The sequence below is a fragment of the Jaculus jaculus genome, chromosome 2 (assembly GCF_020740685.1).
Source record: "Jaculus jaculus isolate mJacJac1 chromosome 2, mJacJac1.mat.Y.cur, whole genome shotgun sequence".
NCBI lineage: Eukaryota > Metazoa > Chordata > Mammalia > Rodentia > Dipodidae > Jaculus > Jaculus jaculus.
The window spans coordinates 117,871,169-117,894,133 of NC_059103.1; the positions used below are offsets into that span (position 1 = coordinate 117,871,169).

Consider the following 22,965-nt stretch of genomic DNA (forward strand, 5'->3'; position numbering starts at 1 on the left):
TTGTATCTCACATGCCTTCCACAGCCTGCCACACCCACCATACATTCGGGAAGGTTCTTCTAAAACCGTGGCTCTCCCCCACCTCCCCAATGTCCTACATGTAACGGAAGCCAAATATCCCTGAGGTCTTTTAATGTGATTCTTGGTTTGCTTGTTTTATTGTCTCTACTCAAGTTGTACTGTAGTACCAGCTTCTCTTCTGAGACTAGGATGAAGTAAGAACTTTTGGGACATTTTTCAGGTAAATATACATTCTCTAGGTTTTGTCTTTGCCTGAAAGATCAGGCTAGTTACAGTGCTATAACAGTTACCTTCTCATTGCTGGGACAAATCACCCAAGCATAAGCAGCGAACGAAAGGAAAGGATTTATTGCAGCTTAGAAAAATAGCCAGGGGAAGCTTCCTACTGGCAGGACGAACATGGATGGAAGCAGCAAGAGAGTGAGCTAGCTCTGGCAAGAGAGCTGTAAGGCCCGCCCCAAGTGACACCCCCCTCCGTCATCCTAAAGGCTCTACCAGCTGGGCACTGAGTATGAGGCTTAATGGCAAACACAAGAGGCTGTGGGGGACACTTCCCGTTCCAACCACCACAAATACTGACGGCATGGGACCCACATCTGCTAACTAAAGCAAGACCCAGCTTCTAGTCCTCTTGGTTCTGATACCCATTAATGTTGTGCTCACTTGCCAAGACGTCGCCTTCCAGCCTGCCCCATTCCATAGCTACTGATCACTTTCTAGCGTGACTTTTATCCTGCCACTTCCCTGCACCAGAGCCTTGGCATAGCTGTGTGCCATCAGGTGCAGACTAAGATTCTCATTATTCCTACCCACAAGGCTTTTCGTGACCTCTCCAGGCATAATTCCCACCATGCTCCTCCAGGCAAGGGAATAGTAATGCAAGACTATTCAAAGTTTCCTTTTCTGTCTTTCATCTGTGAGTCTTTGTTAATGGATTAATGCCTAGTGCTGACTGTCTGTACCTCTCTAATAAATTCAATTCCTAGTCATCTGTCAAGTCCCAGCTAAAACAGTTTCTCCTCCAGTATCACCTAACATAGTTCCCAACGTTGTCTCCTCTCCAGTCCTCTCCCCCATCTCCTGCCCCAGTTCTCAAGTCAACCCTCCTGCTAAATTCCCAAAGGTCAACTTTTTTGAAGCTGTGTTTCTGCACTCATATTTTCCAAAAACAAATAAGGCAAAATCAAACATAACACAAATAAACAAACCCATGAGCACTTAATGGGCCAGGATCAACCAAGTGATCATCTTTGTCTTCCCCATGGTGTCTCACAAGTTGGAATTTTTAAAAACTTTATTGTTGGATTCTATTAAGAGTTTATTATCTTACTTGGAACATGCCACTTAAGCCAGTTGAGGATATTCATCAATAAAACTGTTTTCCTTTGACAGCCTCATTGAGATAGCGTATATACTCCCAGGCCTTAAAGATTTGAAAACCAAAATAAGGATTTCCTTTAACCTTTTAAACACATTTTTCAGATGAAAACATATCTTCAAGAATATTTTGTGATTCATAGAGGTGGGTATATTCTTTTTTGCTGTCACTACTAAGTCCTGTTTGTTTGTTTGTTTTTTTTTCCCCCTGACTTACAGAGAGGGTGGCTGTACTTGTTTTGGCTGTCACTAGTATGCCCACACTGTTAATGACATCACCCACTGAACTTGATTCCTAGAAAATGGGAGGGGGAAGGGAATAAGTTAGTGTAGCTAAGAAAAGGTTTTATTCCTCCATGTTTTAAGTATTCAACTTCTCTTTCCATTGCCTTTTCAGTGGACCATGCGATTATAGTGCACCTATGTTATGGTCAAACTCAAAGCAAACTCCTTCTGGTTAGCATCTTCTAAAAGTGAAAGAAAAAATTATCTCTATTTTCTTTGTGTCTGCCCAGATAATGCAGGGGAGTGAGTGCAAAGTGCTTCCACTCAGTCCCTCTAAAGATAATATGCTGGAAACATTTTGGTGGGTGTGAATCACTCAGACAAGCATTCTTCACTCAAAAATAGAAACTTGCCTTATTTGTTCCAGATGTTATACAGCTGCAGGGAAGTTAAAGCCAGTGGTCCTGTTTTCAATGCAACCAAACTCTTATTGCATTTGGAATTTCTTAACCAATGAACTCATATTACTTGTTCTAAGACCTGCACAGTTTTTTCCCACTCTTTCCATTCACAAACAACTGTGTTTCATGGGAACTACACTTCAGAGTCAATGAGTCTACATCTGTGTTCTACAAAGGAATCACATCCTGTTTACCACTGTTTCCACCTTTCGTTTATCTTAACCTCTTTAATTTTGATCAAGTTTTTCAGAGAGAATACATGGAAGAGAAGAAGAGGGGGGGGTGGATTAATTGTATTCTCATAATACTTTATAACACCTTAACTGCTAGAATTATAAGGACATGTTCAGTGTGGCCAAATTCCAAGTAAAATTATTAGGAAAAATATTAAGTACAAAATGTAATTCTTTATTATTCGTATTTGTAGTTATTAAAAATATATTTTAGCTTATTTCTTGATTCTCCTATAAGGTATAAGAAATATTATGTTAGATGGATGAAATTCAAAACAACATCCTTTGAAAAGGGTGTATACAAAATTATGTAGGAGACACACATGCTAATGTTACATCTAGCCCATAAAAATTGGAATATCTGTTATTCTGTTTATATTTGGGAACAGAGTGCCTGATATCCTCACATTACTGTTTTCATATGGAGAATCTTTGCTTAATGTGTGGTTCATGGACAATCTATAGACACACAATGGCTACCAATTAATGTTGGGGCTTAAATGAGCCAGAATCTGAAAACTGGACTTTGTGCATTTAAGCGACTCTATAGATAAAAACAAAGGAAAACCAACAAACCCACACAAGCTGCCACCTTTGAACATCAAGACAAGTTTGTTATGGCAACATAGTCAATTAGGTCTAGAAGTTTGTTTCTTGATGTTGAGACCACCAATTTGTCCAGAAAGTCTGACATTATTTTTTATCTTTAAAAAGATACAACCAGTCCAGAATTCAAAGACACTAATTTTTTATTATTTTTTTCTTAATTTTTATTTATTTGAGAGCAACAGAAAGAGAAAGAGAGAGAGAATGGGCACGCCAGGGCTTCCAGCCACTGCAAACGAATGTGTGCCCCCTTGTGCATCTGGCTAACGTAGGTCCTGGGGAATCAGGCCTCAAACCGGAGTCCTTAGGCTTCACAGGCGAGCGCTTAACCACTAAGCCATCTCTCCAGCCCTAAAGACACTAATTTTTTAAAAACTTAAATCTCTTCTTCCAGAGAAAAAGAGGAAATTGTTATATTTTTCATGTATTATTGACAAAGTCTGAAATCTCATGTTTAATGATTTTGGAATTGGGAGTTTAAAAAGCTATTTGGACTATATTCAAGTAACACTTTGCATTCGAGATTTCCCTATGCCCATAAAGTTCATTTCATGACATAAACCCTTGAAGTGTGCCATTGGCTAAAACAGAGCCCCAACATAGGCTAAGGAGTTTAAATATGATGCCATTCAAATGGATTTGAAGATTCTTTTTACATATCTTGGTGAAAATATTAATAATTTTATATTTCTCTTACATACATCATTTAGCTTTCTAAAGGAAAAGCCTATGAATGCTATTTAGTTTTCTGTACTTGCCTCGACTAATTATATTTTAAAAATTTACATAGATAAAGAGGCTCTTCTTGAAAGCAGGTGTTTTAGTGAGCATATTTGGTGTCCATAGGTCCATGTGAATTATGACCCTGGACATACTCAGATCAAGCACATTAATTTCCTAGAGATATGTGAGATCAAAAGAGTAATAATGCTTTGAAGTATTCAAGATCTGAAAATTGTTTGTCTAACAGCTCATCGTTCTTTTCTAGAACCCCTGTTTTTAACTCAGTGTGTATGTCTACTTGAAGGAGAAATGACATTTCTTACCAGCCATATAGCTAGGTATAAGCAGCCAAGGAAGACAAGCAACTCTGGCTTTTGGGAAACTTCCTGGGGGTACACCTTTCATACCAGCTCACCCTTTGAGGCAGTCTGTTTGGGACAGCTTGTGGCAGGAGATCAGAAGACCATGGAGGTGTCATCCCAACTGTGCTCTCCTACTGTGCAGATTCATGGGGAATAGAGAAGGAGCATTTCTCCTGTCTGCACTGACTCTTATACTTAGGGTTGAATATGATTGCAGACAGTAACTTATTTAATATTCATTCATTTTACATGTAGTCAATGAGCATTTCATATGTATCAGAGACTGGGTTAAGTGAATATAAAACAAAGGTTTTTCACTTTATAGCTCTTAGAACTTAGTCTTGGAATTTAGACTGGTTCTGTCATGTGAATGATTAAAAAAAAAAAAAACAAAACACCAAAACCAAAACAAAATCCCCACAAAAGTTAAAAAAAGTAAAAACAAGTACCCAAACAACTGTAGCACATAATAATGTTAAGCAAAGTTTCAACTTTTAATCCTACACATACAAATAATGACAAAAAGTTAGGATGGAGGTGGGAAGGTAATTCAGTGCCTGCTATTCAAATATGAGGACCAGGAGTTGAGATCCTCACCACCTGCATAAATTCTAGGTAGGCCTGCCTGTAAGTCCTCACACTTGGGAGGTGGAAGCAGGGGTTCCCAGGAAAAGCCAAATCAGAGAGACCTGGATTCAAATGACACACACTGACTTAGTAAATAAAATGAAGAGTAATGTAGGAAGATAACCAGTATCAACCTCCGATCTCGATAGGTAGATGCACGCGTGCGCGCGCGCGCACACACACACACACACACACACACACACACACACACACTAATAAGGATGCAATTACTATCTTTGAAAGTACATAGCATGTAAAAATCCTCTAGCAAATTAAAATATTATGGTACAAGTTTTAAAATATTTAAATAGAATATGATATTTAATGCTTAGAAGTACATACTGACTTTGTTGTTGATTGTCTTTTAAGACAGGGTCTCACCCTAGCCCAGGTTGGTCAAAAACTCTATAACTCAAGTTGGCCTCAATTCATGGCTGTCCTCCATCCTAGTCTCCCAACTTCTTGCATTATAGGCATGAAGTCCCATGCTTGATTCTTTAGCTATACTGTTTTCAGTGTTAATAATGTGTACAGGAAGATAAGAATTTTGGATACAAATATGATGTAGGAATGCCTCTCCTTCAACTAACACATTGCCCACTAAGGGTCAGGGCACAAAGGTAGTCCAATGTCTCTCAAATCTAATTCTGCTGCCAGGCATGGAAGAAATATTCCTACTTATAAATTCATATTAAATTACCCCTAAATATTTCTTATTATCTTTTGATAACTGGTCAAATTTTGAAGATAAAATTTCTTTCTTTTATTTCTTTTATTTTGAGTTCATGATCCAAGTTACAAAATAGCTTTTTATTTCTAACCAATCAATCAAACAAACAGAAATAATTTCAAGCCATAAGAGTGTCAGATATTTACTCTATATTTGAGTAGTGGCAGAAACAATAAAAACTAAGGACAGTTAAGTATAAATCAGAATTACCTTTGGATCCACATTGAGAATTTTTCTGTCTCTTTTATATTTGAAAAGTAGACCTTCTGGATTGTCGGCAATCACTTGGTAATTAGGGCTTGAATTGCAAACGGCAATATGACTGTCCCAGTTGTAAAAGCTATAAAAGTAAATATTTATTAGAGATTAAGATGAATAATACATTAAAGAAATATGTACTTTAGAAAATGCTTGGGTCAGCATAACCTCAGTTTAAGTGGATAAGGAGAGTCTGGCCAACCTCACAGAACACATCTGAGTTTTAAATTCTTGCAGGAGAGATTCTCAGATGGGTACATATTTACAACAATTTTAGATGATTTCCTGGTTTGGACACTGTAAGACATAGGAACTAGTCCAATATCATATTATCAGGAAGTCAAGGAGAAAATTGATGCAATTTAAGTTTATTCGTTTCCCTTTAGACTCTTCACAGTACAGAGAGACTGTTTACTAGAAGGAAGGGCAGACCAAATCACCTTTTTTCATTCAAAACAATTTCACATTAATTTCTTTCTTTCAGGTGATTTCAATAAATTTCCCAGAGAGTGGGGAAACTGTTTTTGTCTGAGTGATAACCGTAGGGTAGTCATACTGTGATGTTTTCTGAGAGGAAATTTGGAGGAAAACAGGACAGGCATGCTATGATGCTTCTGGGTGGAAACCTGGATAGAGCTGCTTATATGTTGTAGACAAGGCAACAGGCTGGGGAAGGACAAGTGCAAGGTGAAGAGCCTGCATCTACTGTGTCATTTGGAGATTATTTCAGCCCAAATCTGTGTGTTTCCAAGTAGGCATGTGTTCTTTCAGTTACCAAACATTGCTAATCTGCAGTTAGGCAACTGATTAGAGTGGGGGACACTGTGTGATTTTCAACTTGACATACATGTCTAAGTAAGTATTTATGAGATAGAAAGATATGGATAATCCCAGAAAGATGCTTGAGTCATAGCTATACTGAGAATGGCATGGTTTATATCACAAATTCCGATCTTGTTGCTCAGATCTCAGATTGAAAACCTTGGGAAAACCCAGGCAGATTTTATTTAAACATACTCTTTATGTAAAAAATTAATTTGTATAGCATGGGGTACTTTGGATGAAGAAATTTGAATGGTTTGTCAATACTTTTCTTCTCCAAGGTAACCATGAGAAACAGGCTTCATTTCATCTCTCAATTTATATGGTTATTAATGTTTGGTATTTAGTAAATATAGTACTTATTTTATTTATTTATTTGAGAGAGAGAGAGGGAGGGAGAAAATATAGGTATGTCAGGGCCTCCAGCCACTGCAAATGAACTACAGATGCATGTAACACTTTGTGCATCTGGCTTATGTGGGTCCTGGGGAACTGAGCCTCAGCCCTTTGGCTTTGCAGGCAAGTGTCTTAACCACTAAGAAATCCTTCCAGACTGAGAGTACTTATTTAACAATTAACCTCTGCTAGGTACTGTTGTGATCCAATTGAATGATCTCATTTAATCTTATCACCACCTCCATGAAATAGATATAAAATCCATCATATATATGAACAAATATGAGTGACAAGAGAAAGGCATCATTTGGATTCTAAAAGCAGACCCTGGCCCAAAACTTCCTCTGCCAGGCTCACCTACTATCCTTCCTTCCTTGCAAGTACAGACACATGAAGCTATTGCATATGTTATGCTAGCTGCCCACCAAAATTCAAACTTTCCACTTTGTTTTTTTTAATTTTGGTTTGCTTATTTATTTGAGAGCGATAGACACACAGGGAGAAAGGGACAGATAGAGAGGGAGAGAGAAAGTGAATGGGTGCATCAGGGCTTCCAGCCATTGCAAACAAAACTCCAGATGTGTGCGCCCCCTTGTGCATCTGGCTAACATGGGTCCTGGGGAATTGAGCCTCGAACTGGGGTCCTTAGGCTTCACAGGCAAGTGCTTAACCACTAAGCAATTTCTCCAGCCCAACTTTCAACTTTTTTTTGGTCAATCCTCAAGACTACAACTCATATATTTCTTGGTGTACAGCCATGTAATAGAGATTTAGCTAGTGGAATATGGGCAGTAGTGATATTTGCCACCTTCAGCCTGGGTCCATAAGAAACTCCCATGCTCTTTTCTCTCTCAGACCGCTGAGATGGGGCACAACAAAGTTGCATGCCACATGCACACTGCGGATGCTTGGACTTTTGCGAAGCATGAGGACTGAAGAGTTGAGCTCACTCAGAAGATGCTATTTCAAGTGGTTTACTATGGCTTCTAAGTTCGATAAAGCAAGAAGGAAATTATTCACACTCTAGGACTCCAACAGAAATGTGGGTTATTGTTTCAGTATTGTTTCTCGACTGATTCCTTCTTCACATATTATGATGAACTATTTTAAAAATGATTTTATATGTTCCTAGATTATTCCCTATTCCATTTGTACTTCTACTAGTCCTAAATAGACGTTTATTCTAACTTTGTAGAATATTTAATGTTTGGTAGACTAAACTTCCCATTACAAATCTCACAAAGAATCTCTCTCATTTTACTAGCCAACTTTATTCTCATGGAATTAGATTAGTTGATAATTCTTCCAATTATTTCAATTTTTATTGTCAATACATATAACTTTCATTGCCTGAAATAGTGCCTACTAGAGTAAATAATCAATAAACATTAGTTTGTTTGTTAAATTAATTAACTGGGAAGAATGAGATTTTAAAGTTATTCTTAGGAGTTTTATACTTTGATTATTATTATATATCATATATTTATTATATTTTCAATATGATGATTTATGTTATTTAGGGAATATATACTTTTCTGTAAACATTCATTTTGCATACAGCTAAACAGAACTCTGTCATGTGTTCAAACTAGATTTTCCAAATGATTCTCTAGGTCCCTGATGAAATAAGTAATAGTATTGCTTATACTACTAATAATATTAAGTCCTATTTCCAAAATAAGTGTATTGAAATTTCCAATTTATAGTGAGTTAATGGGAAACTATAAAAAAATTGTTATAAAAAGCCAGGCATAGTGGCACACGCCCTTAATCACAGCATTCAGGAGGCAGAGGTAGGAGGATCACTGTGAGTTCAAGGTCAGTCTAGAACTTCAGAGTAAGTTTCAGGTCAGCCTGGGTACAGTGAGCCTACCTCAAAAAACAGTACAACAACAAAAAATTTTATATAAAGTTAAAAGCACTAATTTAAGAAGAAATGATATTGAATTATGCTGAATAATTTTCAACTTTTATTGACTTTTTCATATTTGATGACTTTTTGTGACAATTTAAAGAAATGCTTTTAAAAAGTTATCAATTCCATTTTTATTTTCATAGATAAAGCAGCATTTTCTTTCAGAATAACAATTTAAATTGATTTATTTTTTAAAAAATTTGGGCTAAGACATAAAATCTCTATTAATTCAGTCATTTGGAATTCTTGGCTTATTTGGGGTAGATAGGGAGGAAGTAAATTATTGGGTACTAAAGATAAGAGAGATGAAGAAGAAATTAGAGGTGACCCCAAATGCTTTACATTTATGAAATTTTAAGTTCAATATTAATTTTTAACCAGGATGGGTATTTCAGTTAGATGCTAGAGTTCATGTATCTATGAAGTAAAACATGTTCTTAAGATAGAGGGGTTTCACAGTGTTCCTTAAACTGATATACAGAGAAAATTTGTGAGAGTTTGAGTTCCTCCTAGTTATTTTGAATTCCCTGGATAACTACTATATTAATGTCTGCACTGCCGTAGCATGTGATACGCTGTACATGATGAATACATATTAATTGTATAAACAGATAATGGGGAACTTCTAGAGGTTTAAGGAGACTTATAGGATTAAAGAATAGATCTGGGCTGGAGAGATGGCGTAGCAGTTAAGCGCTTGCCTGTGAAGCCTAAGGACCCCGGTTCGAGGCTCGGTTCCCCAGGTCCCACGTGAGCCAGATGCACAAGGGGGCGCACGCGTCTGGAGTTCGTTTGCAGAGGCTGGAAGCCCTGGCGCGCCCATTCTCTCTCTCTCCCTCTACCTCTTTCTCTCTGTGTCTGTCGCTCTCAAATAAATAAATAAAATTTAAAAAAAAAGAATAGATCTGAAAGTATTAGAGGTAATTTAAGTCAAATGGAGTAGGTAGACCTAGCCAAGTATTGTATGGAAAAGGATGAAATTTGAAAATGCAAACTTTATAAAGAAAGAATTGGAAAAGGTGAGTAAAAGACAATGATCTGAAAGCAGAAATAATCTGAAATCAGAAATAACCAGCATAGGTTTGATTAAAAATTTAAAGGAGGGATCATATATTCAAGAAAGCACATTTCATAAAAGATAAGAGGGTCTCAGAATGTTGGTCAGTGGTTGCCTAGCACATTAGGTTGGATCCCTAGCACTGCAAAAACAACTAACAAAAACACAGCAGTAATAAATAGTTCATAGATTAGATAAAATATAAACAGAAACTATAAAATTTACTGGAAGTTTGAAAGGCATTAGAGGACAATCATTTGCACTGATATGGTTGGAGAAAAACTCAGATAATAGAGAATTAAAGTGAATGTGAGTAAAGATTGCTGAATAAAAGAAATAGCTTATAAAACAGAAAAAAAAATGAAGATAGCCCTTCAAAGACATAAAAAAAATTAAAGAGCAAGGCTTATTTTTCTTAAAATGGAAGCTTTATGAGTATGCTTTCATGATACAAGGAGTAAATTATAGGAGCCAGGACTCCAAAGAGTCGAAGCTATAAAAGCACTTTTCATAGAATGTTATATGAGGAGGTACATCCCACATGTAAAAGGACTATTGTCTTTTTATATGAGTAGATTAATTTTCATAAGAGTTTTCATATTTTTGTTACTTATTATTTCTACTGCATATATGAAAGAACTGAAACAGAGTATGATTCAAAATTTTCATGTTCACATATCTAAGCTATACTAGAATGGAGTTACAAACAGTATAGAATCTAAGATAAATGCTGTTTTTACCTCATATTTTTCATGACTTTTAATTGGCAGAGTAATTAGTATTCTGTTAGCTCATTTATGCTACTACTTTGACTTCATTTGGATCATTCTTCTTTTTCTGTTGTACCTATTTCCTCATGCCTTTATGTATCCAGGTAACCATCAATTAATATATCTTCACTTTCTGTATATACATATGATCTTTTAATAACTTTTGTTGAGAATAATATGATGCAATCCATGTCATTCAAATTGTTATCTCTGCCTCAAGCTCTGTTGCACACACTGTACTTTTCTAGTTACCTTTCACTATCAGTCATGTTGTACATGCCTTATTCCTTCACTTTCAACCTCATTTTCAGAGTTCTTCATTAAAGTATCACGAAATCCCATTCGTGATAAAAGTTTCATCTACGTTAATATTTTCTACTTTCTTCCATCCAAAAGCATGGTTACCCCTTTCCTTTCAAGATAAAAATGACCTCCATGTGCTCCAAATTTCATCTTTTACTATTCCTTTAGCTACTTCCAAAAATTATCCAAATGTTCTTCTGTGTAATCACTTATATCACTATCAACTTTTCTCCACAGCTAGAAAATATGGTGGTATGGTTATCTTCTCCTTGCTGGGACAAAAGTTATGACCAAAAGCAGCTCCTAGGATGAAAGATTTTTAGTTTGGCTTACGGTCTCAAGGATAGGCCTCATTTGCAATGGGAAAGCATGGCATGGCAGAGGCTGGACATCAGCTTCCTTCCTTAGCAGGCAAAAAACATCAGCCCACTAACACTGGCTAGTTAGGGACCAATAAACCTCAAGGTCTACCCACAGTGAAACACCACCTCTAGCATGGCTCCACCTCCCAATTTGCCACCTGCAGGGGACCAAACATTAAGAAGACATGAGTTTATTTGAAGTATGCCTCATGACAATTCCAAAGAGAACGCTTCAACCGGGAAATGGCTTAGCACTTAGAGCCTTGGACTCTGTTGCCAAAGGATCCCGGTTTGAACCACTGGGTCGCCCGCGAGCCGGAGACACAAAGAGAATGCTTGTAGAAGATATACAAATTTAAAGAAAGAATAATCAGAGCATAACTCAACAAAAATTACAATTGTTTAAAATAGATCATTAAAATATAAAGAAAAACAAAGAAATTCTAAAATAGTTTGAAAACAAGAAAATGGCAATAAATTCATCACCTATCAATAAATACTGCAAAAGGAATGAATTAAACACTCCAATCCAAATACATTGCTTATTGAAGGAAGGAATAAAGAAAAACCAATTGTATGCTGCTTGCAAGAAACTTAATTTAGCTTTGAGAACGCATATAGATATAAATAAAATAACAGGGAAAGATAGTTCAAACAAATGGTAATGAAAAAGAGGAGTGGCTTTTTTATATTTGACAAGATGATTGTAAGGAATAACTGAACATACAAGATTATGGAAGACAGTATATAAATATAAACAAGTCAAAGTTTCAAACAGATATAGAAAATGCCAAGGTATCCTAACAAGAGCAAGATGAACAGAACTGAAGGGAAAATAATAATACAATAATGATAAGGGGCTTTAGTACCTCAGCAAAAGCACTGGATATATCACCAACACAATCAAAAAGGAAACAGGATTGATGAGGAAAATAATCAAATAGACTATATAAATATTTTTTTTTTCAGAATAGTAGAAAACATATTTTTTAAGCACACCTGTAAAAAATTGGGCAGGAAGTCAAACTGGTACTGGTTTTTGAAAACACGGCAAAAGTAGGAAATACTGGATCATGGAATGTAGCTATGCTTTAGGGAGCTGCTATGGCTGGATAGGGTGAGGCAGGGATGAAGGCTTTTAATGTCGACCATGGGGACACATAGCATTACATTGTGAAGATGAACCTTGGGTTGCAGGAGAAACCTTAGGATGTTGGAGACGTCAGGACTATGGAATAGCCACCAAGGAAAGCTTCTTGCTCGGTATATTTGTCCTGGGGAAGCAAGCAGCATAACTGAAGGAGCAGAGTTTGCCCATTGGAATCCAGAGGATTTCATAACAATTCCTAGGTGCTAGACATGGAGCTGTGGGATTTTGGTCTTGCATTGGTCAAGTTTTTCCTTACTATGCACCCATTTATCCTTTTTGGAATGGAAATGTTTACTCTGTGCCCTTATGTATTGGAAGTATGTACTTTGCATTTTGAGTTTCAGTAGAAACTTTGTGCTTTAGACTTTTCAATAGTGTTGGGACTGGTAAAGGTGATGGGGACTTTTGAAGTTGGACTGAATGCATTTTGCATCACGAGATGACCATGACTATGGGGACTGAAGGCAGAATGTGGTATTTTGAATGTAAAATGTGTCCCTTTCTTCCTGTAAGCTGTTTCTGGTCAGATGTTTTGTCCCAGCAACAAGACTGTAACTACTACAACATCTGATAACAGGGTTACTATTCATGATACCATCTATATTCAATAGCAAAAAGTCTAATTACCAAATTAAAAATAAGCAAGAACTATTTCTCAGAAGAAGACATAATAATAACCAGTAAGTAAATAAAAATATGCTCAGCCTCACTAATCATCAGGCAATTAAAAATAAAATCCCAATAAAATATCACTTCACATCTGTTTGCAACAGCTGCTATCATGTAGAGAATTTCAGCTAAATGTGATGTATATACCTGTGATCCTAGCATTAAAGAAGCTGAGGCAGGGTAATGGCCAGCCTGGGATACATAGTAAGACCTAATCTCAACCTATCAAAAATAAATAAAGATTAAAAAGAGTAAAAGATAATCAAGTGTCAGCAAGGATGTGGAACAAAAGGGATCCTACCATGCAATTGGTGTAATGTCACTTGGTAGGAGAGTCCCTAAAAAAAAATAAAATAAAAATAGACTTATTATAGGATCAAGCATCATAACAATTTATGTGTGTATATACACACATATCCAAGTTCTAGAAGAGACTCTTGCATTCCTGTCTTCATCTAAGTGTTATTTAGAGCATGCAGAATATGGAAATAAATGTTCCTTTATTAATGTATGATAAATAAAACATGGTACATACACACTAGGAAATATTGTTTGAGGTAACAACACTGTACAATAGCTCCTAAGTATTATATTGCTAGAGGTAACAATACTATACTATATATTTATTTTCACTACAAGAAAATCAAAAGAAAGGAAAGAAAAGGAAAGGAGAGAAAAAGATAGCTGTGAGAAGATACACATGCTGATTAGTTGGACTATAGCTCACCATGTCATCATATAGTCTATAAGTGTACATCTCAAATATACACACTTTTATAGAATGCAAAAGTCATGATTTCTTTATCATAGGGCTATTTAAATATTAAATATTATTATCTCCTCTTTTTTCCTCTTTGTATACATTCTGTTACTAGGATGGCCTTAGAATTCTGTTATTCAAATGGGTCCCTCTTGAGAGTAAAAGGGACTGGTATTAATAAGTGTGCCAAGAGTGCAAGAGTAAGTAGGCCTAGACTATCCTGGACCAAACAAAGATGTGTGGCCTCCACCTAGGAACCATTTCAACATTGGTGATTTGGAGTTGATTTATCCAATATTTATGTAAAATACTTCCAAAATTTTGCTGTAGATGTGCCAAAAATATGATAAAGATGTTTAAACAATGCTAAAACTTGTTTTCTTATGGCTGATCCTTTTTATTTTATTTTATTGCATTGGAAAAATTATATTACATGGAATTGCAAATGTGCTACAGGGATATGAAATTTAATCTAGAATAATAAATACTTTTGTACTTTTTCCTTGTTTTTTCAAATATTATCACTCAGTAAAATATTTTATAATAAAATTTTCTGAAATATCATGTTCCATGAAAAATATATGTTTGATCAGTTATTTTTGTTGGTAAGAATATGAAATTTAAAGTTTTGTGTTTTATGTTAGCTAACTTGGCTCTTATTCATGGCTATATATTGTATCTTTAATTTCAGTCATCTGTTTAATAAATGCACATTGCAGTTGAGAAAATATAGATCTCTATTGAAATATCCACTGTAAACATTTGAAAATAACTATGAACAGATTTTTTTCTTTTTGCAATGTCTAATATATGATTAATCCCATCAAATATAAGATATTCTTAGAAAAGTCAATAGTTTAATTCAGTACAATGTTGAACATATCTTCTGTACCAGGAATAATCCTGGGTTCATAATGATGAAAGAAAATAGCTTATATTCATAAAACGCCTAGGCTCTTGGGAAGCCCAAACTTTGAAAGATTATAATATAGCATTAAAAATGATACAGTAAAAATTTGTGTTGATATTTATAGATCCTAATAGTTAAGATATATCTCCTGGCAAAACATAATTTTATGTAGTCTCAGGGTGGCCTTGAACTCATAGTGATCCTCCTACCTCTGCCTTCCAAGTGCTTGGATTAAAGGTATTCTCTACCATAACTGGCTATGTAAGACATATTTCAAATGGTATTTTCTTTTTGTTGGAAATCTGCCCACCCAAGCATTTCAGATAGAAAGGATAATGAAAGTTAGGCTAGATAAGACGTAGAAAATTTATATACACCATCATAGACTATTACAGAGATAGGAGGGCAAGCAGAAGATAAATTCCCCTGGGTTGAGAAGTCAATGAAGAAATCTGGTTCTAATTTTCTCCTCTCAACATGTAGAAAATTTGACTGAGTGTTGTCTGTTCTTTGATATACTGGTGGGCCCAAATGAAGTAAGAGGAGAGCTGGTTGGGGGCTTTCCTGTCATGTTAAGTCAGGAAACAGAAGGGAGATGTTACTGCCAGTTGGCCATCACTCCCAATTCTCATCTAGGTAAGCTGGTAGATCATGTGATATAGTTTGCATGTGAAATATTTCCCATATGCTCATGTATTTGCACACTTGATTCTCAGCTGGCAGTGCTATTTCCAAGGTTGTGATGCCTTTAAGAGGTGGACACTTGCCAGTGGAAGTGGGTCACTGGGAATGAGTCTTGAGGTTTTATAGTCCAGCCCAACTTCCTATTTGCTCTGTTTCATATCTGTGGGTGCACTGTTTCCAGCTGGCTTCTCACTCCTGCTGCCATACCTTTCCTGGCATAATGGACTATGCAGCCACCTGAAATCATGAGCTGAGATAAACACTTCTATCCTTAAGCTGAATCATGTAAGATATTTGGTTACAGCAATGAAGAAGTAGCTGTTAGTCATCACATCATGAGTTATGAGCCAAAAATGGTGTTTGGTAGATGGAATTATTGTGGAAGACAGTAAGGAAGAGAAATGAATGAACTATCTGGAACACTTGACTAATTATACAACCTCAGCAATAAGGAAAAATGTACTCCAATTGATATGTATTAAAATATTGAGGGTTGAGAATGTTGGAAATCTGGAGGGCAGTTTAAGCTTCATTTCAGTAATCCAGGATAGAATTGAGAACAAACTATAGGCTATGGAGTTTGTGAAAAAGAATGAGTTCTCAGAGACATGTAGCATAGCAACCAGAGAGGTTTCAGGATACATGTTATCAGGAAGATTGTCATGAAAGTGCTTCTCTTAAGTGGGCAGGAGTTTGAATACTTTATCTAGCTATCATGGTAGTACTGGATATATGTGATAAGCAGGATCTAGAACCTGTTCTCTCATGACCACTACACCCTTGAACTGCAACTGCAAATATGATTCAGAGCATGAAAAAAAGGACTTTGCAGATGTTTATTAGATGCTAGATCTTAAGATGGAGAAGATGCTTGGGGTCATCTGGTAGTCACAGTGTAGCCACATGAGCTATTCAAAACAGAAGTGAAAGCAGAGTCCAGGCAATGCAAAGCCTGAGAAGGATTTAGGATGCTGTTGATAGCTTTAAGATGTAGTGATGCATACTTAGAAGCAATTTGGTTCTACAAACAATCTCCATGAGCAAAGCATCCAGAAGGAAGTGCTGCTAGGTTGACACTTTGCAGCCTTGGGAGACCCTAGACCGATCTGTACCACATAGAGTTCTGACACACACACAACTGATGCACAAGTGGGTGCCATTTGATGTGACTAATTAATTGATAGTGATTGCCACTCAGCAATAAAAAAAAATTAACATACTAGGCCACTAAGCCTAGTGGAAATTTTTGAAGTACTTTAAGTGAATGTGAGGAAAAAGAAACAAATAATTTGGAACAGTTGGGGTGTTAAGGTGGAGGCTCAGAATTTATTTTGAATATAGAAAGGAATGTGACCTTATTTTGTACTCAAGTTTTGAGAATCAGGAATATAAGTAATAATCATAATGTAATCTGTGCTATCTAACAGTAATAACACTGAGGCAATTCTAACAGAAGTAGGGAGAGTCCACACAGCAAGCAAAACAACCTCTAGCAAAAATAAAAGCTCAGTACTTAGGAATCTGGCTTTCCACTGGACAGCTTTGTTTTCTCTGCACAAGATATGGCAAATTCTCTAAAAGAATCACTGAGTATTTGAACTTCACAGAGATGAACTGGGAGGAGCTGTTTTTTGCAGACCACCACAGTGACACCATAAGATCTAGTGAGGAAAAACACTCAGCAGGAAGAATTACTAGCACAAGCCCAGATAGATATTCCTAATCAAAATATTTCCCTTTGATGGTGTTCTTCACTCAAATAATAAAGAATTTAATATTTTATATTTACAAGTGTGATCATAAAGTCCTATATCAGAACTGCTTGCTCTCTTAAGTGCCACTTAATCTTTTACTTTGCAACTTATTTATAGTTTTCATAGTGAAACTGCGAGGAGCAATGTCTTATCATGTTTATGAGTCATAATTTGATGGAAATGAGTCATAGGCAGATGATGCTACCATCTACCAAGGAAGGTGGTTGGTGCTAGAGTAGACTCAATCTCTCCTAGGCCTACATCCTTCTTGCCACTTCTCCACATGAAGTACTTTCGTAACACCAAGACTTTATGGACATATCTAGCACATAACCTCCTCAAATCTGGAAGATCTCTCTCTAGTCACTCTGTGTACTGTGTGTGTGTGTGTGTGTGTGTGTGTGTGTGAGAGAGAGAGAGAGAGAGAGAGAGAGAGAGAGAGAGAGAGAGAGAGAGAGGGATTTGTCAAGTGTCTTCTTCAATCCAAACTCAAACTCATGCTTGTGTGGCAAGCACTTGACCCATCTAGTCACATACCAACCATATCTGTCCTATGTACTCTTAATCCCATTTTTATCTTGAGCTTTTAATTTTTAATTAGCCTGCCCCAGACCATGCAATACCTTTCTCCTGTGGTCATGTAGTTTTTTTGTTTGTTCGTTTGTTCATTTTTTTTTTTTTTTGCCTGACTGCCTTTTCCACATTCCCCCCCCCCCCCCCCCACGGAGCTCAGTCTTTTCATCCTTCAAACTCTCATATCATACAATGCCTTCTGCAGGAAAAACCTGCAGACCCCAAGTAGTACAATCTATATTCCAGTCTCTTGGATGAATGGATATTCTACCTCTATGCTAAAATCCCATTCTATGATCATGGGCTTATGATTCTATCTTGTCAACCAGTATGAGCTCAAACAAGTAACACCCATGCTTTATTTGATTATTCCCAGCTCTTGCCATTTGGTCATTTCCAACAAATATTAATCACTATTTTTATAATTAATTATAAATTATTGTTTCAGTCAGATGAGATTGCTCCATGTAGTGTGGCCTGACTTCCATCTGCCTTTGGCATCAGCTCCTCTTTTCTCCATGACCTTATTTATCTAACTGTTTTCTCACTTCACTAGGAGATTGGACAGAGGGCATTTTTAGACATTTATGAAGAAAACTGAACTATTTCATCTTTAATTTGCAAGAGGTATTTTGGGAAAATTGCAGAATGGTATTGACTCTTCCCCAACAACACCATACACACAGCAGATTGTTTGGTTTATAAAAGCGTGTCTCTGTGGCTGGATCATCAGGCACTCCACTGGAGGCTAGACACCAGCACCCGTTATACTTGGACAGAACAACTTGTGTCAAAACATTCATTGATTTACTCATACGCAGTTGACAAGATAGGCTTTTATACCTATTGCAACTTGATTATGATGGTGGAATCTACAGGTAAACAAGTAATATTTTGCAGAAAATATGGAGAAAATGATGAATATCAGAAACTGCTATAAGAAATGAAAGGAAAAAATATGCAGGTCATGGTGGCTGGAGAGGCGACTCAGCAGTTTAAGTCACTTACTTGCAAAGCCTGATGGTCTGGGTTCAATTCCCCTATGCCCATGAAAGCCAGATGCACAAAATGGCATATATGTCTGGAGTACAACTGCATTGCTGGAGACCCTGGCAAGCCCATTTTCTCTCTTTCTTTCTCTCTCCCTACCTCTCCCCTTGAAAATAAAAAACAAATAAGTAAAAATATTTGTTGAAAATGTTCAGGTCATTATTTGTTTGATTAGCACAAGTTATCATATTTTGGGGATGTAACTTGGCAATGTACATAAACAGCTTAGTAAGCATTCATATCATTTAAGCCAGGATCTAAGGGAAAGCAGATGCTAACTTCACAATATCTAAAACCCTATTTGTCAAGGGAAATTATAAATAAGAGTAAGACTCTAATAAGTAGTGAAAATGCATGCTGTAACTATTATTAATATATAAAGTTCATCACTGATTCCAACTTTAAACACAGGGAGAAAACAAGTTCAGGTAGAACATAGAGTACAAAATAATAGCAAATAATCAAATTAGTGTTAATGTTGCTGGCAATGAGAAAAACTCTAAAGAAAATGATTTTGTCTTCTAAAGTTAGGAATCTTAAAAAGAGTATAATAGGGCTGGAGAGATGGCTTAGCGGTTAAGCGCTTGCCTGTGAAGCCTAAGGACCCCGGTTCGAGGCTCGGTTCCCCAGGTCCCACATTAGCCAGATGCACAAGGGGGCGCACGTGTCTGGAGTTCGTTTGCAGAGGCTGGAAGCCCTGGCACGCCCATTCTCTCTCTCTCCCTCTATCTGTCTTTCTCTCTGTGTCTGTCGCTCTCAAATAAATAAATTTTTAAAAAAAGAGTATAATACTCCCTACTAGCTAGAATTTAGTAAGGCAGGCATGTCATCAATAGTATGTGGAAATTGAAGATACTATGTATATGTTGCAAGAAGCTTACCACTGGACATAATAAGATTTTATAACTATTCATACCATTTGACTCAATGATTCCACTTCTAGGAATTATATACCTATCCATGTAAAGGCTCACTACAGAATTATTTTAATGGTTTGGAATTTGTCTAAGTAGCCCATTGAGATAATCAGGAAGCCAAATTCTCATTTCAACCAGGACTGCATCAAGCAACTACAATTAGTAGTTAGCAGCAAAGACTTGGGAGTATCTCAATAGCAAAGCACATACTTAACATGCATGTGCAAAGCCCTGGGTTTAATCCCCAGCACTGAAAACAAAAGTTAGTGGGAAAAGAGTATGCAGGAGGTAAAACTAAGAGGAAATCACCAGTTTTAAACCCATGTAGTGTAGCCCAAGAACTTCAATAGGAATTGAAAGTACTAGAGATAAATTTAAAATATGGAAGATTAAGGAATAGATTGTGGGAGATTGAGCACTTCCCTGTGGAAAGACAAATAGTCACCCAATGCTTCCCCAGTGCATTTATTCATATATCAAACCTTCTGAAAAATGCATGGAGGAACTTCTTAGATGTTAACATAGAGAACAGAGTAGTAATTCCCCCATGTACTGCCACCAGGCTTCAACATTATTCACAAGTGAACTATCACTGTTATCTCTCCCCTCTTGAAAACTTCTCTGGCCAATGAAATTATCATATATATCATATATCATATGTATATTGGTTTTTTGAGATAGGGTCTCACTATAGCCCAGCCTGACCTGGAATTCATTCTCTAGACTCAGATTGGCCTCAAACTCACAGTATTCCTCCTACCTTGGCTTCCTGAGTGCTAGGATTAAAGGTGTACACTGTCACACCTGGCACAGTAAAATTATTTTAAAGTGAATCCCAGACATTATATTGTTTCATCTGAAAAAAACACCTTTGGTATGGGAATTTATGATTATTAATTCTTGTGAACTTGACTGGATTTGTAAATGTCTCAAATGTGTCTATGAAGGCATATCTGAAGAGACTTATCTGAGAAGACCTACCCTGAATGAGGGGACACCATTACATGGAATGAGGTCCCAGACTATGTCACAAAGAAAAAGGAGAAAACAGGCTGAGAACCAGCATCTTCCTTCCCCTGTTTTCACTGTGCTGCGAGGAGTATCAGCATATGTTTTTGCTGCCATGACTTCCTGCTTCTTCAAGATGGATACTACCCTCTCAGACTGTGAACCAAAATAAAACCTTCCTCACAGAGGTTGCTTAGTACGATGTGTTTGGTCCCAGTGATAAGAAAAGTAACTACTATAGTCTCTAAAACATGGTACTTAAAATAGGACTACAGTTTTAACATGCCTTAAATGATTTCCCAACACCATACTCAGTCAGTATTCAAATTTTCCTACTGTCCTTTAAGTTTCTTTGTTTCTTTTTAATATTTTATTTATGAGAGAGAAGAGACAGAGAGACAGAAAGAATGGGCATGCCAGGATCTCTAGCAGCTGCAAATGAACTACCAGCCATTCACAAAGCATTGTCAAAGATAAAATGCTTCAGTGAAATGTGCAATCACGTGTGTGCAGAAAGAATATAAACATGCTCACACACACATGGCTGCATACAGCTAGATATCTAGAAGTTACTGTCACATTTGAGGAAATATCTCTTCCTTATAGTAACACCAGGGAAGTTGGGCAAATAAATTCTTGACTCTTGACCTACTGTCACTTAACAGGGGTTTCTATAGCTCACATGCCACTGCATACACCGAAACTACAGTCTGAGTCTACAGTGAAAGGAAAACAAAGGGCTTTATGGAAAAGGGTCATGGAGCTGTCATAGCTTCAGTGGGAGTTTCTCAATTTAGAATCAGATTCAATTCCAAGTTCACCAAGGCTATGAAGTGTGAATGTATTCATGAACCTCCCCTGATTGCTACTGGTGAAATGCTGTGCTGGCTGAAGAAACCCTTTGAAGTCAAAGCCCATAACAGCCAAGAAGGAGGTCCCCCAGGGCCAGCAAGTTTCCCCATCATGCTGCTAGGTAGAAGGAAAGGAGATGACTTCTGACTACATAGCACACCACTGACCTACCGTCACTAACCAGGCAAACATGATTTTGCCCATCAGCCAACCTCCTCTTTCTCTCTCCTATAGATACATATATAGATGCACATATAGATATACATATGAATCCACCATATATTATATATGATATATTATGATATATATGATATATTATACACTCAGATATATTTTAAACACTTATTTATATGCATTTATATTTTATTTATATATATTTATATTTTATGTTCATAGCATTTTATAATTTATAACACTAGGATATTGAGTCAGGACCTTAGGTATTTAAATATTTTCTTTTAGATTTTATACCCTTTTAGTTAGCATATTTTCCAGGATAGGAATGCATTACTTTTATTCAGAATGAGTATTTCTTTTTAACTAGAGAAAACATAAAACTATTATAGGATGTATAAAAAGTAGATAAACTACATTTTTCTTTTGCCTTTCTACGTTTCTATCTAAATTTGCTATGTGTTGTATGATTGTATGAAAAACATTAAATCATGAATTAGGGCTATTTGAGGAGTTAAGTACCCTTAAGGCTTTTTTGAATCCACCAGACAAAACTGATAGGAAATCCATATATAAGTAGTGAGCTATCACTTTACTTTGAAAAGTAATATTTAAAATCATACTTCTATACTTTAGTTATAAAATAATGTCCCAATTAAATGGTTCTTTGTGTTAACACATTTTAATTTGCAAGTAAAAGTATAGATTCATGTGACTCTGCCAACTATATATCTTAAAAATATTTTCAACTCATAGAGGAAATAATAAAAATAATAATCAAATAACAGAAAATAAAAATGTCAGTGCTAGCAATAGAAAATGCAATCTTCATAGATAACTTCATGTTTTGTCATTGCTTTAGTTAGGTAAATGAAAATAAATTTCCCATGCATAGATATTTCAGATATTTAGACAAACTTATCCATCTGCTGTGGTCTACTGTATTCTGTACTTTAAAGCAAACATGCCCAGAGCCAAGTCCTTTATCATTCCCCTGAAATATTGTCACCCAAATTTTCTTATAGTCAATGACATCTTCACGTATTCAGAAGCACGAGTTTTAGCCTTTCCACCATGATTCCTTCTGCTTATGCCTCTTTCTCTCTGCAGAAGTGTTTCAGGTGGGGCCCTTATGCCCTGTCTCTCACTTTGCGCTGATCCTGGCCTTAAGCAGCAGCTCTTGTTTACCTGTGTCTTTGCCTCCTGATGTATCTAT

At 36.5% G+C, this 22,965-nt stretch overlaps 1 protein-coding gene across 2 annotated transcripts in view; it reads right to left on the bottom strand.

Moving 5' to 3' along the window:
- The window catches only part of Cfap299 (cilia and flagella associated protein 299), a 550,827-nt gene that overhangs the window by 12,121 nt on the left and 515,741 nt on the right, over window positions 1–22,965 (bottom strand). For both annotated transcript variants that reach the window (XM_045144386.1, XM_004653380.2), the window contains exon 5: window positions 5,576–5,705. In XM_045144386.1, the coding sequence (XP_045000321.1) occupies window positions 5,576–5,705 (130 nt within the window). The remainder of the gene's footprint in view (window positions 1–5,575; window positions 5,706–22,965) is intronic.